This window comes from Brassica rapa, chromosome A03, assembly GCF_000309985.2.
Source record: "Brassica rapa cultivar Chiifu-401-42 chromosome A03, CAAS_Brap_v3.01, whole genome shotgun sequence".
Classification (NCBI taxonomy): Eukaryota; Viridiplantae; Streptophyta; class Magnoliopsida; order Brassicales; family Brassicaceae; genus Brassica; species Brassica rapa.
The window spans coordinates 16,959,233-16,973,958 of record NC_024797.2 but is presented as its reverse complement, the minus strand read 5'-3'; the positions used below and the strand labels follow the sequence as shown (position 1 = coordinate 16,973,958).

At 41.7% G+C, this 14,726-nt stretch overlaps 5 protein-coding genes and 1 non-coding gene across 7 annotated transcripts; 5 read left to right on the top strand and 1 right to left on the bottom strand.

The window, feature by feature from the left end:
* The first annotated feature begins 163 nt into the window (after positions 1 to 163).
* LOC108871167 (putative F-box protein At3g10430) lies at positions 164 to 5,942 on the top strand. Its single transcript, XM_033287336.1, has 2 exons — positions 164 to 1,337; positions 4,988 to 5,942. Exon 1 carries the CDS (start codon positions 164 to 166, stop codon positions 1,334 to 1,336), a length of 1,173 nt encoding a protein of 390 aa, XP_033143227.1. The 3' UTR covers position 1,337; positions 4,988 to 5,942.
* On the top strand, positions 2,195 to 5,128 carry LOC103860146 (F-box protein At3g08750). Its single transcript, XM_018657982.2, has 2 exons — positions 2,195 to 2,964; positions 3,773 to 5,128. The coding sequence occupies exons 1-2, from the start codon at positions 2,636 to 2,638 to the stop codon at positions 4,983 to 4,985; spliced, it is 1,542 nt and encodes a 513-aa protein (XP_018513498.1). The 5' UTR covers positions 2,195 to 2,635; the 3' UTR covers positions 4,986 to 5,128.
* Positions 5,725 to 5,814, top strand: TRNAY-GUA. The gene is given in 2 exon segments: positions 5,725 to 5,761; positions 5,779 to 5,814. It is a non-coding gene; the product is annotated as a tRNA-Tyr (tRNA).
* A 232-nt stretch (positions 5,943 to 6,174) lies between the features above and the next one.
* On the top strand, positions 6,175 to 9,345 carry LOC103859344 (serine carboxypeptidase-like 49). The gene is made up of 9 exons (XM_009136859.3): positions 6,175 to 6,558; positions 6,726 to 6,897; positions 6,984 to 7,103; positions 7,720 to 7,863; positions 7,945 to 8,095; positions 8,203 to 8,291; positions 8,468 to 8,726; positions 8,825 to 8,958; positions 9,069 to 9,345. The coding sequence occupies exons 1-9, from the start codon at positions 6,218 to 6,220 to the stop codon at positions 9,216 to 9,218; spliced, it is 1,560 nt and encodes a 519-aa protein (XP_009135107.1). The 5' UTR covers positions 6,175 to 6,217; the 3' UTR covers positions 9,219 to 9,345.
* Positions 9,346 to 9,441: 96 nt separating this feature from the next.
* On the top strand, positions 9,442 to 10,834 carry LOC103859345. The gene is made up of 7 exons (XM_009136860.3): positions 9,442 to 9,750; positions 9,850 to 9,891; positions 9,979 to 10,020; positions 10,098 to 10,181; positions 10,259 to 10,346; positions 10,432 to 10,529; positions 10,614 to 10,834. Exons 1-7 carry the CDS (start codon positions 9,493 to 9,495, stop codon positions 10,632 to 10,634), a joined length of 633 nt encoding a protein of 210 aa, XP_009135108.1. The 5' UTR covers positions 9,442 to 9,492; the 3' UTR covers positions 10,635 to 10,834.
* LOC103859346 (protein FLOWERING LOCUS D) lies at positions 10,750 to 14,382 on the bottom strand. Of its 2 annotated transcripts, none has more exons than XM_009136862.3 (5): positions 12,434 to 14,382; positions 11,596 to 12,351; positions 11,466 to 11,511; positions 11,206 to 11,381; positions 10,750 to 11,112 (listed from the first exon to the last, which is right to left on the bottom strand). In XM_009136862.3, exons 1-5 carry the CDS (start codon positions 14,112 to 14,114, stop codon positions 11,078 to 11,080), a joined length of 2,694 nt encoding a protein of 897 aa, XP_009135110.1. In that variant the 5' UTR covers positions 14,115 to 14,382; the 3' UTR covers positions 10,750 to 11,077. The 2 variants fall into 2 exon arrangements, with proteins under 2 accessions (XP_009135110.1, XP_009135109.1); XM_009136861.3 differs by having other exon boundaries at positions 11,206 to 11,384; positions 12,434 to 14,379.
* Positions 14,383 to 14,726: the final 344 nt, after the last annotated feature.

The window sequence follows — 14,726 nt, the reverse complement described above, 5'->3', positions numbered from 1 at the left end:
TTACTAAAAAACGAATGGTTACTAAACCGATTCGTTTATTTCATTCAATCTATAAGGTTAACCGGTTCATGTTCTTGGTTCGTTTCGGTTGAATCTTTAACTGTTTTAGCGGTAAAAAGAACCACATTGTTTAGTCATTTCCTTATTCTTTCACAGCGCTCTCATGGCTTCTCCAAAGCGCTCGTGGTCGTTGTCCCTGATGCCACCGGAGATAATACAAGAAATCTTTTACAAGACTCCGGCGGAAGCTCTCGTCCGAGCAAAACCGACATGCAAGGAATGGTACGCTCTCCTCACCGACGCAAGTTTCATCAACGAACACTTCCAACGCTCCAAAGAACACTTCATAAGAATCTTCGATACGGTAAAGATCATGGATCCAGTGACCGCAACGAGCTCAGTTTCACCAATCCCAAACGAGCTACTACAACATCCATATACGATCCATAACTTGGTCTACACGCGCATGGTTCACTGCGACGGACTCATGCTGGTTGGTTATCGAGGTTGGAAGTACAGAAGCGACGGTTCAAGAATCTCCAACCTCGCACTTTGGAACCCTGTTTTGAAAAACCTCAGATGGGTCGAGCCGCCCGTGGAAACTATCACGAGTACTGATTATTTCGGGATTGGATACAACAGCGACGGCTACAAGATCGTGAGGTTTACTACTCGTCCGTTTGAGGTTGAGTGTTGCGAGGATGTGCCAGAGGTTGAGATTTACGAGTTCAAGACGAGTTCTTGGAGAACTATTGGTGGAGAAGTTGATACTGATGTGGAGATTACGAGTAACAGTGTGGCTGTGATGGGTAACATGTATTGGACTGCTTATAGAGTAGAAACACCAGAAGAAGAGTTCATTAGGGTTTTCGATTTCTCGGATGAAACATTCAAGGACATATGCTTCTCTCCAACCTCTTACGTTAATAGTCATTTATCTTGTTTCAATGGAGATAACTTGTCGTTGCTACAACAAGACCAAGCATCAAGAAACATTGAGGTGTGGGTTTCGAGCAAGTTGGGTGATGGTGATGTCACGTTTAGCAAATATTTTAGTTTGTCCCGTCCTGATCTTCCGGCGTTACGGGTCCGTGATGATGCTAGACCTGTATACTGCTTTGTGAAGCCTAAGAGTGTCATCGTATGGTGCGTGGAAGTTGAAGGAAAAGGTACTGATAAGGCTTGTACTTGCTGTACTCTTTATGAGATTGGTGAGGATGGGGTGAAGAGTAAACGCGAGACAGAACGAAGCTACGTGCGTGACTATTCTCGCGCCTTCCGGTGTGGGTATGTGTATGTTCCAAGTATGATCCCTCTTCCATGGGTAAGACATTAGGGTTTTCGTTTTGTAGATCTTCTGCGATGTTTATCTTGAAATGAACTATATGATACTGCTGCTTTGTGCAGATGTTACTGAACATGACGTTGGTTTTTGTTTTTGTATTACAATCTTTACAAGTTTTAGTTTATGGTGCACTGTTATATCATGTGTCTTCTGATAATAATTTTCTTGTTCAGGAGGTTGCTCATTGATCCACCTTTGTAACATGAAATAACTATCCTCTGGTTTAGACTCTGGACTAGTGTATGTATGGCTCCCTACAATCAAACCCACAGATCAGTTAAAAGGCACAAGTAAAAAACCACTATCAAAACGTTAGAATGGAAGCAGAAAAAACGGACTTTCTTTTGATTGTAGCAAATGGCAGTTTATTGGTACCAAGTCCTAGTGTATCTGCCAAAACAGAGTGAATCAAATGAGCTCATATATACACCTATCGTCCAAGGTCTCCCGTAATCAGTGAGAGAATAATTAAGAGATCTAATGCAAGCTTGAGTCCCAAGGAAAGGCACATTCATGTTGTGATCACCACTGTTCACCCAAAAAAAACCTCACTAAGATTAAAAAATAAAGAGTCTTGAAAGCGTGAACTATTTCTTCAAAAGGCAAGAGTTTAAATTACTTTGAATTGAACTTGAGAGAAGGATGGCCACAGATGCTGTTATTCATATGGTCATGGTACGCTGCTTTTAATGTCATGAACGTAAGGATGTAAGTTTTATTAATTCCCACACCGGTGGTTACTAAACGGTCGTTGCCAAAACAGTGGTTACTAAATGCTTCACATAAATAATGTTCACATGCTTTCAAAGAATAATACTTTTCTTGTCAAAGAGTCTGTACATTGATCCACCTTTGGAACATGAGTCATAACTCTCCTCTGGTTTATACTCTGGAGTGTGTCCTTTATTAACTGAAGTGTACCAAACACTGTGCCTCAAGCAGAGGGTCTTGGAAAGGCGAAGACTCCGATTCTCTCAGAGGCTTTTGGCAAGACAAAGACTCCTGCTCTTTCAGAAGGTTTGGATGATGATGTCCCAGTTCTAGCCGTTAAGGCTCTTGTCGCTACTCGCAGTCAAAGGAGCAACAAAATACCTTGCCACCAAGAGAGTACGAAGATGACAGCTAAGGGAATCTTTACCTCCAACAGATTTGGATGTTTGGAGTCGTGCGCAATCATTGGCTGATGCCAGCTTGACGATAAGATCGGATTTTGTGTATAAAAGAAGATGAACCCTTGTATCTGTTTCTTAAGTTGAAAAGCATTAATAAAATAAAAGGTGTCTTCTTCATATGTCTCTGTGTAACTTTCATGGTATCAGAGCCATGGAAGAAACCACAAACACACTCTCCCCTCCATCTCTAAGCATTTCTCAATGCGTTACTCTAAAGCTGTCCTCCACAAACTACTTTTCGTGGAAGACTCAGTTCGAGTCGTTTCTTTCTAGTCAGTCTTTTCTTGGATACATCGACGGCTCAACCCCTCGTCCCCTACCCACTGTGACAACCCAAACCGGTGAACTAGTAACTGAAGCAGCAAATCCCGAGTTTGCCAAATGGATGCGTCGTGATCAGCTGGTCATGTCGTGGTTGTTTGGCTCACTCACTAAAGATGCTTTGAGGTCTGTTTACGGTCTACACCTTCTCCCTACAATCAAACCCACAACTCAGTTAAGAAACATATCAAAAACGTTTTAGTGGACACAAAGAAAATGAACTTGATTTGATAGTAGCATACGTCATCTTCTTAGCATAACTAGTGCTACTTTATCTGCCTAAACAGAGTGGTTCTAATGAGCTCATACGAAAAGAGAACTCATACGTCTATTATCATCCAAAGTTTCCAGTAATTAGTGAGAGAATAATTAATAGATCTAATCCAATCCAAGCTTGAGTTCCAAGGAAAGGCACATACATCATACATGTCGTGATCACCACTATTCCACAAACAAAAAAATCACTTAGGCTACAAAAAAAACACTAAGTCTACAAGCCTGAGTTCGTCGACGTTACCAAACCGGTGGTTACTAAACCGTCGTTACTAAAACTGTGATTACCAAACCGGTTCATTTGCTTTATTCAGTCAATTAGATTCAAAAAAAAAAATTCATGTTTTTGGTTCGGTTGAATACTTAACTTTTTCGCTTGTTTTATTCAGTCACTGAGGTTAAATGATCTTACCAAAAAGAAAAAGATTAAAGAATCACAGAGAGGAGAAGAACATTTATCCAAGAATTTCTGATATCATAGTTACTAAACCGGTTCGTTTGCTTCATTCAATCAATCAATAAGGATAACCGGTTCAGTTTTTTGGTTCGTTTCGGTTGAATATTTTAACTGTTTTAACTGTAAAAGGAACCACATTGTTTAGTCGTTCCCCCTTCTTAATTCTTATCCAAGAATCTCTGATACGACTCGAATCTTTCTCAGAGCGCTCATGGCTGCCTCAAGGCGTTCGTGGTCATTGTCCCTGATGCCACCGGTGATATTACAAAAAATCTTTTACAAGACTCCGGCGGATGCTCTCGTCCGAGCAAAACCGACGTGCAAGGAATGGTACGCTCTCCTCACAGACGAAACTTTCATCAACCAACACTTCAACCGCTCCAAAGAACACTTCCTAAGAATCTTCGATACGGTCCAAATCATGGATCCAGTGACCAGAACAAGCTCAGTTTCACCAGTCCCGAACGAGCTACTACAACATCCATTTAAGATCGATACTTTGGTTTACACGCACATGGTTCATTGCGATGGACTCATGCTGGTTGAGAGTTATATGTGGAAGTGCAGAGACGACGGGTCAAGATTCTCCAACCTCGCGCTTTGGAATCCTGTTTTGAGAAACCTCAGATGGATCGAGCCCTCACGAAGTATCACGAGCTCTGATTACCACGGGATTGGATACGACAAGAACAATCGTAACGACGGTTACAAGATCTTGAGGTTTGCTAGTCGACCTTGGGAGATTGAGCGTTATGAAGGTGATGAACCAGAGGTTGAGATTTATGAGTGCAAGACGAGTTCTTGGAGGACTCTTGATGTCGAGCTTGATATGGATGTAAATATCATGCCTCTCTGTGTGGCTGTGATGGGTAACATGTATTGGACTGCTTATAGATATGGAGAAGAAGAAGGAGATGAAGAAGAGATCATTCGTGGTTTCGATTTCACGGATGAAACATTCAAGGACATATGTTTGTGTCCGACCTCTTATGTTAATAGTCATTTATCTTGTTTCAATGGAGATAGCTTGTCTTTGCTACAACAAGACCAAACATCAAGAAACATTGAGGTGTGGGTTTCAAGCAAGTTGGGTGGTGGTGATGGTGATGTCTCGTTTAGCAAATACTTCAGTTTGTCCGGTCCTGATCTTCCGGCGTTACGGGTCCAAGCAAACGCGGCTCGTCCTGTATACTGCTTCGTGAAGCCTAATAAGAGTGTGATCGTATGGTGCGTGGGAGTTGAAGGAGAAGGTACTGATAAGGCTTGTACTTGCTGTACACTGTACGAGATTGATGAGGATGGGGTGAAGAGTAAAAAGGTGACAGAACGTGACGACGTGCGTGACTATTCTCGCGCCTTCCGTTGTGGCTATGTGTATGTTCCAAGTATGATCCCTCTTCCATGGGTAAGAGATTAGAGTTTTTTGTTTCTTGTTCTGTAAGCTTTCGCTTTTGCTCTTTGTTTGTTGATCTTTTGCCATGTATATCTTGAAAGGAACTATATGATATTCCTGTGTTTGTGCAGATGTTACTGAACATGACGTTAGTTTTGGTTTTTGTATTACAATCTTGACAAGTGCACTGTTATGGTGCACTGTTATTATATCATGTGTGTCTCAGTAATGGTAACATTGCTTTCAGTGCTGGTATGGCCTTAGTCTTCTGATAATAATTTTCTTGTTCAAGAGGTTGCCCATTGATGCACCTTTGTAACATAATATAATAACTCTCCTCTGGTTTATACTCTGGACTAGTGAGTCATGCTCCCTGGTGATGGGAATATGTAATATTGTTGTAGAAGTTTCTATAATCAAACCCACAGATCATTTAAAAACGCATAAGTGAAAACCACTATCAAAACGTTAGAATGGACACAAAGAAAAGGGACTTTCTTTTGATAGTATCAAATGTCAGTTTATTGGTACAAGTCCAAGTGTATCTGCCAAAACAGAGTGAATCTAATGAGCTCATACGCCTATCATCCAAGGTCTCCAGTAATTAGTGAGAGAATAGTTAAGAGACCTAATCTACGCTTGAGTTCCAAGTAAAGGCACATACATGTTGTGATCACAACTGTTCACCCAAAAGCCCATTAGGAATAATTAGGCCCTATAATCTTAATCTATATCTAAGGAAAATGTCGATACAAAGTTCAAACCGACCTTAGCTCAGTTGGTAGAGCGGAAGACTGTAGTGGGAAATCCCAAAGAAATCTTTAGGTCGCTGGTTCGATTCCGGCAGGTCGGATTCATTTTTTCTTTATATATGTGTGGGACCCACATCCCTCCATCCATCTTTTGATTCATCTCGCGTGTGCGTAACCGTTGATTAACCAATCCCCAGACGTTATCTACGACTACGCGTAACAGATCAGTCACTATTTCTTGAAAATCACAGATTAGCCCAAAATTTATCCGATACGTCCAGAAGACCCCTTTTTGTTTTTGATTAAACCTCCAGACGTTATCCACGTGTTAACAGATCACTCACTATTTGTTGTAATTCACAGATTGGCCCCCAAAAATCTCGGACACGTCCAGAAGATCCCCTTTTAGATATTTTCTCGCCACGTGTACCTTCCTTCTCCTCCCTCGTACACAAACAATCTCAAAAAGCAGTTCGAGGTAAAAAAAAAAAAAAACAAACGAAAATGGAGAAACTAACTTTCCTCCTGCACATCGTCGTCTTCATCGCTTGCGCATTTCCATCTTCTTCTTCCACTCTCTTGAACGATCGGAGCTTCGAGATATCGAACTTACCGTCATCGCGCGCGGAGAAGCTGATCCGAGAGCTAAACCTCTTCCCGAAGCTCGACGTCAACGTGATCGATGTCACCGATTCGACTCTCGCTTCCGCGGAGGAAGAGGAGGTGCCTTCGATTGTTGAACGGAGCTTCAGATTCCCGAATATAGTCTCCGACGGAGGCGCCACCGTCGAGGATTTAGGTCATCATGCCGGTTACTTCAAGCTCCCGAAATCTCAGGGCGCAAGGTTTATATCTAATCCTAGCTCTTGTTGTTCATGTGGTACGATCTGTGCATAGGTATCTGATTTGCAGCTAGCTGTTGACTAGGTTTGTGTGTATATGTCGATCTGAGCATTGTTTCTAAATATGAATCTCGATTTAAATGTTTTGATTGGTGTGTGTGTGTGTTTAGGATGTTTTACTTCTTCTTTGAGTCGCGCACGAAGAAGAAGGATGCTCCTGTTGTGATTTGGTTGACGGGAGGGCCTGGATGTAGCAGTGAATTGGCTATGTTCTATGAGAACGGTCCTTTCAAGATTGATAAGAACATGTCTCTTGCTTGGAATGAGTATGGATGGGATCAGGTATCATTACCTTATATTGCGATCCTTGTAAAACTATATATCTGATTCTTATGCTCATGAGAGTTGATTGAGAATTGATCATGCAGGTTTCCAATCTACTGTATGTTGACCAGCCTGTTGGAACTGGTTTCAGCTACACCACAGACAAAAGTGATATCCGTCATGATGAAACTGGAGTCAGTGATGATCTGTATGATTTTCTGCAGGTATGGTACTAGATTTTTGTTAGAACTGAAGTGTATTTTGATTAAGATCCGCCCAACCTCCCTCTCTTAGTCTCACAGATCGAGTACTAAGCCAGAATACACTCTTGCTCTTCTCAGAGTCAAGCCCATACAAAATCCACACCGAACTCTAAACGACCATGGGTCCTCTTATATACTTGAGGCCCATGTACATTCCTTTAAACGATCGTAACTAACTCGTAACAACCTCTTCCACGTCAGCAGTCTCCTCTTCTCTTCTCCCTTCTTCCTGCTGCTTCTTTCTCTTCCTAACATAGACCCTCCAGGGCATATCAATTTTCTATTGATTTCCTTTTTCTTCTGAACTTTTTTGAATACAGAAACCTGCTTCCACGCTTTGACTTAGATAAAACCTCTTTAAGATTGTTCTTGTTTGTTTAGCTGTAACAAGATAGTGATTATGTTTCCTCGTGTTACCTCAGGTCTGGCACTAGATATTCTATTGAGTTCCTTTTTTTTGAACTTTTGTGGGTATAGAAACTTGCTTTCAAGCTTTGACTTGGAGAAAACTTCTTTTAGATTGTTCTGATTTAAATATCTGTAACAAGATGGTGAATTGGTGATTATGTTACCTTAGGCATTCTTTGCGGAGCACCCTACGCTGGCAAACAAAGACTTTTACATAACGGGAGAGTCATATGCTGGGCACTACATTCCGGCGTTTGCTGCCAGAGTCCATAAAGGAAACAGGGCTAATGAGGGAGTTCATGTTAACCTTAAGGCATGTGATTGTTTCTTTTTTTTTTTCCCTTCTCGTAAAGGTATTAATGTAAGGTTGGTACTTACAAGTATAGTCTTGCAGGGATTCGCCATTGGAAATGGGCTTACAGATCCTGCAATCCAATACCCAGCCTATCCTGACTATGCTTTGGAAATGGGTTTGATTACACAAGCAGAGCATGATCGTTTAGAAAAGATTGTCCCACTGTGCGAATTATCCATAAAACTTTGTGGTACTTCCCTCCTCTTTTCATTATCAAGTTTTGTCTTTAAATTATTGATCCATGTGTTTTGATGGATCCTGAATCCTTGCTTTTTTGGTTTGTTTGGGGTTTTTCAGGAACTGATGGAACAACTTCTTGTTTGGCGTCATATCTTGTTTGCAACACCTTGTTCACTGGTGTAATGAAACATGCTGGTGGAGTAAACGTAAGCCCAAAATAATTGACTTCCATTGCTAATTGGATATCCAGATAATATTGTTTCTAGCAACATCATGTGGATAAATGAGACCCTCGACCATTGCTATCCACCAGAGAAGCATCACTAGTATAAAAGCAATTATGCATTTAAAGTAGTGATAACTTGACTCACTTCTTTTGTAGCATTACGACATCAGGAAGAAGTGCGAGGGAAGTTTGTGCTACGACTTCTCAGACATGGAGAAATTCTTGAACCTGCAATCGGTGAGAAAGTCGCTTGGTGTTGGGGACATAGAGTTCGTCTCCTGTAGTACAAGTGTCTATCAGGCAATGCTACAAGACTGGATGAGGAATCTCGAGGTTGGGATTCCTACGCTCTTGGAAGATGGAATCAACCTTCTTGTGTACGCAGGAGAATATGATCTTATCTGCAACTGGCTCGGTGAGTTCCAAAAACATAACAACTGAACTTTTAAATATACAATTGTCAATACAGAAACTGGAGATTTTGTGATACATGATATATTGAATTTGGAGCAGGTAACTCGAGGTGGGTGAATGCAATGGAGTGGTCAGGGAAAGAGAACTTTAAGGCGAGTAAGGAAGTACCTTTTTTGGTTGATGGTAAAGAAGCAGGCAAGTTAAAGAGTTATGGACAACTCAGTTTCCTCAAGGTCAGGCTCTTTCTTACATAAAACCGCAGCCGTTCTTCTGTTCTGATGATTGTCTTTTTATAGCAAAAGACAGAAGAGGTTTTGATGATTTAAAACAAAAATATAAACAGGTGCACGATGCGGGGCACATGGTTCCAATGGACCAGCCAAAAGCTGCGCTGGAAATGTTGAAGGGATGGATGGAGAATTCGCTTACTGGAGTAGATGCTGTGACTACTAGTACCACTACAGAAGGAGAGGATTTGGTTGCTCAGATGTGATCCCATCTTCTTTTAAAAACAATGTGTACTGGTTTCTGATGTAATTTGAATATTTGCTTACAATGTTTACAACATACTGTATACTAATTTGATTCCAATTTGGCATCAAAATCACATCAAACCGAAATAAACGAGAATCTGGTTCGATGCGGTTAAACCGAAAAAGTTAGAAGACAAACCAAGTAGAATACATGACAAATGGCGAAATACAATTGGCTAGAGGAACAATTTTATCTCAACAATCACGATGCAAATGAGATAGGGAGAAGCAGCAATGTCGTCTTCTTTGCTGCGGTTTGGAATCTCAAGGCCGTCTTCTTCTTCTTCTTCTTATAAGAACTTAGTAAGCTCTCACTCCTTTGGGCTCGCTACGTCTTCTTTGTCATGGGCAAACAACACACCTCACCACACAAAGCTCAAGCAAAAGCAAAAGCTTTGTGTTAAAGGTTCAGCTCAAGAGATTCCACAGACACTAGAAGAAGATTCGAAGTTTGTACCTTTAGATCCTCAAGATCCTGTGTTCGGCCCTCCTGTCAGTTTCTTTTACATTTTAAATATTTGCTCACTGTTCATTACTGTGAAGTCTGTGATCATCATAAGCCAACACTTTGGAATATATCTTCTTTTTCAGGTTTTGCTGTTGCTTGGCTTTCAAATTCATGAAGCACAGAAGGTAATATATAAAATGGAAACAGAGTTACATATCACACACTGCAAATATTTTGGAGTCTTTGAATTAATCTATCATCTTGTAATGCAGATACAAGAGCTTCTTAAGGAACTCGATGGTGAATTCATGAAGGTACAATCGAAAACTCCCTCTCTGACTCTTGCAAGATGATGCCAGACTAATGTTTGTTGATTGGATAAAAATTGTAGATTATGTTCTGTACAGAAGATATGATCCCACGTTCGTTATGGGAAGCAGTTAACACAAGACAGACTGACCTGAAGAGAGTTAAAGTATGTGTCTTTCAGTTTCCTCCATCAAGGTTCTTGTGTGTAGTTTTTTTTTCTTACATTATTGATCCTTTGTGCAGATTGCGGAGTCGCTGCCACGGATATGCTTCTTATCTGGTTTGACAGGGGAAGAGATGATGATGTTCATTGATGCATTTCCAGAATCTGGTACCTTCTTAATATTCAAAATGTATTAAGAAAACAGGAATACTTTAAAGCATATCGTTTACAAAGCTGGTGGATTCAAATGCAGGGCTAGAACCAGCTGTGTTTGCAGCTATGGTTCCGAACAGCGCTGATAAACCCATCTCGGAGTTGATGGACGAAATCATGGGAGATCATGAGTTGTTGGTTAGTAAACATCTCAGCTCCAAACTCACCAGTTTCAGCTATGGTCTTGAATATTGACACATAACACACTTCTTTCCTATGCAGACCGGGAGCGGTTCCAGCTGAAGAAAGACGAGAGGACAGCTCTGGAAAGGCTCTGTAAGTTGGCTCTTATGTGTTTTGTTCCGCTATGTGAATTCGATCAGATAAAGAGTGTTGTGTTACTTGTATTTACATAACAGAGATAATCTTAGTCATTTTATTAGTCTTCGTGTACATTACAAACACTACATACGTGGATTAATAGTCAGTATTTATCTGCTAAAGTTACAATCCAAAGAGAGAGAGGAGACTCCATCTGTAAATAAAAGAAGAAGTGGGATGAACTCTCCTGAGGCTTTTGAAAGTGGTAAGTCACAGATCATTCATTCATCATCGTCTAGTGAACTCTGCACCTGATGGCCTCTCTTCAAGTTGCCTGGCTTGGGTCGGAGTTGAGACCAGAACTACATTTGTTCTTGTCTTCATCAAACTCATTTGCTTGAGTGAGGTTTTGTTCACTCATTCCGTCATCTTTTCATCGTCTCTCCATGTAAGGAACCACCTGCGTTGTTATATTCAAATGTAAATTGATTATAATTTCAAAAGGATCAAATCAATACTCCCACGAGTGACATGAATTAAGAAGAATGAATACCAGAACTTGATGCAACTCCTGTGCTCAACCATTTGCTTTCCTCTTGCGTGTTGCTGCTTCCTATGGCCTCTGCTATTGTCGCTTGCATAGAGGCTTTGCCATTACCTAAAGATTCATGTTTCACAGTCTCCGAGTCACCATTGTTGTTTTGATTCAGTGGCACCGGTCCTTTAATCCTTCTTGTGCAACAAAAAATTATCTAAGCAATGGCTATTGAAAAGTGCGAGAGATTATTGCACATAAGATCGCTTGTAGTTTACCTGATCAGCTTCCGCTTCAATGCACTCGATTTAACCTTTAACATACCTTCTCAATAGAGTAGAAAGTAAAACATGTCAGTACTGGTTCTATACAATAAGTATGGAGAGCAATCAAATCAAGAAGCCTAACCAGATTTTGTGCCTGAAGATGACAATGCTGGCTTGCGACCGGTTCGCTCAGCTTTAATAGAAGCGATAACGGAATCGGCTCCGATTCCTAAACCTTTTCTTCCCACAAGCTTCACTCCGAGTGTCTCACATAGATAGTAAAGCCTCTTTTCATCACCACCTCTGACTTCTCTCAAATAAAGAGCCTGCTGTCTAGTCAACAACGTATACACCTGAATCTGTTGCTGCTGATTGAAATGAGACTGAAGCTGCTGAAACAGTATCTTGTTCGAGTACTGATCCGCGACTGGATCTTCATTCCTCTTACAAGGCTCGCTCAGCGTTACCCTCAAAATTGCAGGAGACTTTGGGTCTGGATTTCTCCGACTAAAGATTATGGAGAAACTCCCAAACTCCAGATCAGGGTCTCTGAACAAATCCGCAAGAAGGGTAGCGCAAGCGTGAGGGTTCTTTGAAGGGTTCCTATCGATTCTCTTCCTTATGCCTCGGGACTTTGCGGATTGAGCCATGTTAGCAGCTTCTCTCAGACCGGTAACGAAAGCTCCATGCATGGTTGCAGGATACCTCCTTGTTGTGGCTTCACCGGCAAAGAAAAGCCTCCCGTCTCCAACACTTTCTGCTAATATGTCGTAATCATCACCTGAAGCTCCCACTGCAACGTTGGAGTAAGATCCGAAGCTGAATGGATCACCTCCCCACCTGGTGCAGACCGTTTGAATTGGGTCAGGAACATTTATTCCTTGTGGCTCATACATACCTGAAATGTGAATTTTAAACCAAGCTTAATGGAGATTTGGTCTCCTCACAAATGATAATCTGAGTATAGCAAATCTTATTACCCCTAAGAATCTGAAGAACACGAGTCACTGCATCAGTGGGTGGCATTGTCTCAAACTTATGAGCAGCTTCTCCCGCAACCAACGCGATCAGTAGTGGACCACCTGCCACTTGTGCATAGCTATAGAAGAGGAAGAACTCACCTCTATTGGCTGGATCCTCCGTAAGATGTCCAAAGGTATCGAGATCCGTGCCCCAAAACACAAACGGAAACAGCATCGCAACTTTATTCAACAACCCAAAACCTAGCCTCTTTATACAATCAAGCTTCCTCTGAGGCAACTCCGGCACAAATTTGATGGATCCGTTCTTCAGAACACCAAGGGGAACTGTACACAGCACCATATCACCTTCATACACTTGATGTCCAGCGGTTACCTTCACACCATCCGCACCGTATCTGATCGTCTGAACAGTCTTCTCATACAAGATCGGTACATTCTCCGCCAAAGCATGAACCAGCCTCCCATTCCCTCCAGGCAAAAAGCAATGATCCCCACCCATATCGTAAGGATCATCTTGGTCCCAGAACGCAAGAGAGAGCTTAGACACCAAACCCGCATTCGCGTACTCCAAGTTAGCAAGATGCCAATTAAACAAACTCATCTCCTCAGTAGCATCCCCATAAACCTGCCTGAACGTCTCCAGCGCCGCACCGAGCGACACATCCATCGAAACATCACCCATCAGCTGCCTAAGCTTACTAGCCTTATCCAAAAGCCGGTTAAAAGCCCCTTCCACCTTCATATCCAAATCCGGATCAACCGGTTTACCATCAACTCTATAAAGAGGACACTTATCTCTTACTTTATAAAGAGAACAACCTAACTGCCTCGCTATAATCCCTAACGGATTCCCTAACGTCCCGGTCAAAACACTCCCTCCCAAATCCGCCGCCGCCTCCACTCTATTCCCTTCCATCCTCTTAGTATAAACCCTCCCGCCAGGCCGCTTCCTACCTTCCAAAACGGTTACTTTAAACCCGAACCTCAGTAACTGCCTCGCCGCGGCTAAACCGGACAAACCAGCTCCCACTATAACCACACTAGGCTTGCTTTGCTGCTGCTGAGTAGGAGGAACCTTTTCTTTAACCGCCTGGGATATACCGAAGTTGATGTAACCGTGTAGAACCAAGTAGTCGTAAGCAGAGTCTAACAGACTTATGCAGTGGTTAGGAATCGAATCTAGAAAAGATTCCTTCGCGATCCAGCTGGAGATATTCTCTCTCCATTTGGATATGATATGGTTTCTGATTAAAATGTAGTTGACTTGTTCGATTCCTCCGACGACGGGGACCACGCCGAAGTCGATCTCCTCCTCGGTGAGGGAATCGGCGGGGAAGCCGGCCGTGAGAGCGAGGAGAGCCTCCGTGGTGGCGTCCTTGTTGATCGTGATGATCTCGTCGCCTATCCCTGGGTTTGTTGATCTCGGGGCGGCGTCTATGTTGGGGAGGAGTCCTCCGGGGTTGGGGAGAGTGTGAAACGACGACGTTGAGCGCTGAGATCGGCCTCTTCTTCGCTTCTTGGGAGCGGAGAAGGAGACCATTTGCTCGAAGCTAGGGTTGGAGATTGAGATTGAGGTTGGGTCTGGGTTGGGATTTGAGTTTGATTGTGGAGGAGGAGTGGGGAGCTGAGAGTGGGGTGTAGACGGAGCATTGTCTTGGTTGTTATCCGGTGGATTCATGGTTCCACCGTCGCCGTCGAGTTGGAGGAGCGTCGTGGTGGACGAGGAGGAAGGTAGACGGAGGAGGCGTTTCTTCTACAAAAAGCCCAGTTTCTTCTACAAAGCCCAACATGGAGTTCTTTTTATTAACGTAGTTGTGAGTGAACCAGCCCATTACACCGACGAGATTTTGTTTTCCATGTGTATCATTATCTAATCAATCTTCGTATATTTGATCAAAAAGAAAATCAAATTTTTTTTTGTTTGAAAAAAGAAGAAAAAAAAAAGAAAATCAATTTTCATATATTATCTCAATGAAATTAGAGAAAAAGACTAGGATAGCACCAAAGCAAGTTTTTGTTCCCAAAGTAGCACTCAAGACTCAAAGTCACAAAAATAGGTTTCATTAAAGAGGTAAATATACACTTATACCCCTTGGGTTAATTAATCCAAACCTTAGGGTTTAGAGTTAAGGAGGTGGGGTTTTGGAATTAGGGTTTAAAATTTTATAAAAAATAAATACTAAAATAAAAAATAAAAATTTATAAAACAGTTTCTAAAATTATTTTTAAACTATAAAAAGAAAATTTGAAAAAAAAAATAAAAAAAAATTCAAAATTTTTTTTTTAAAAA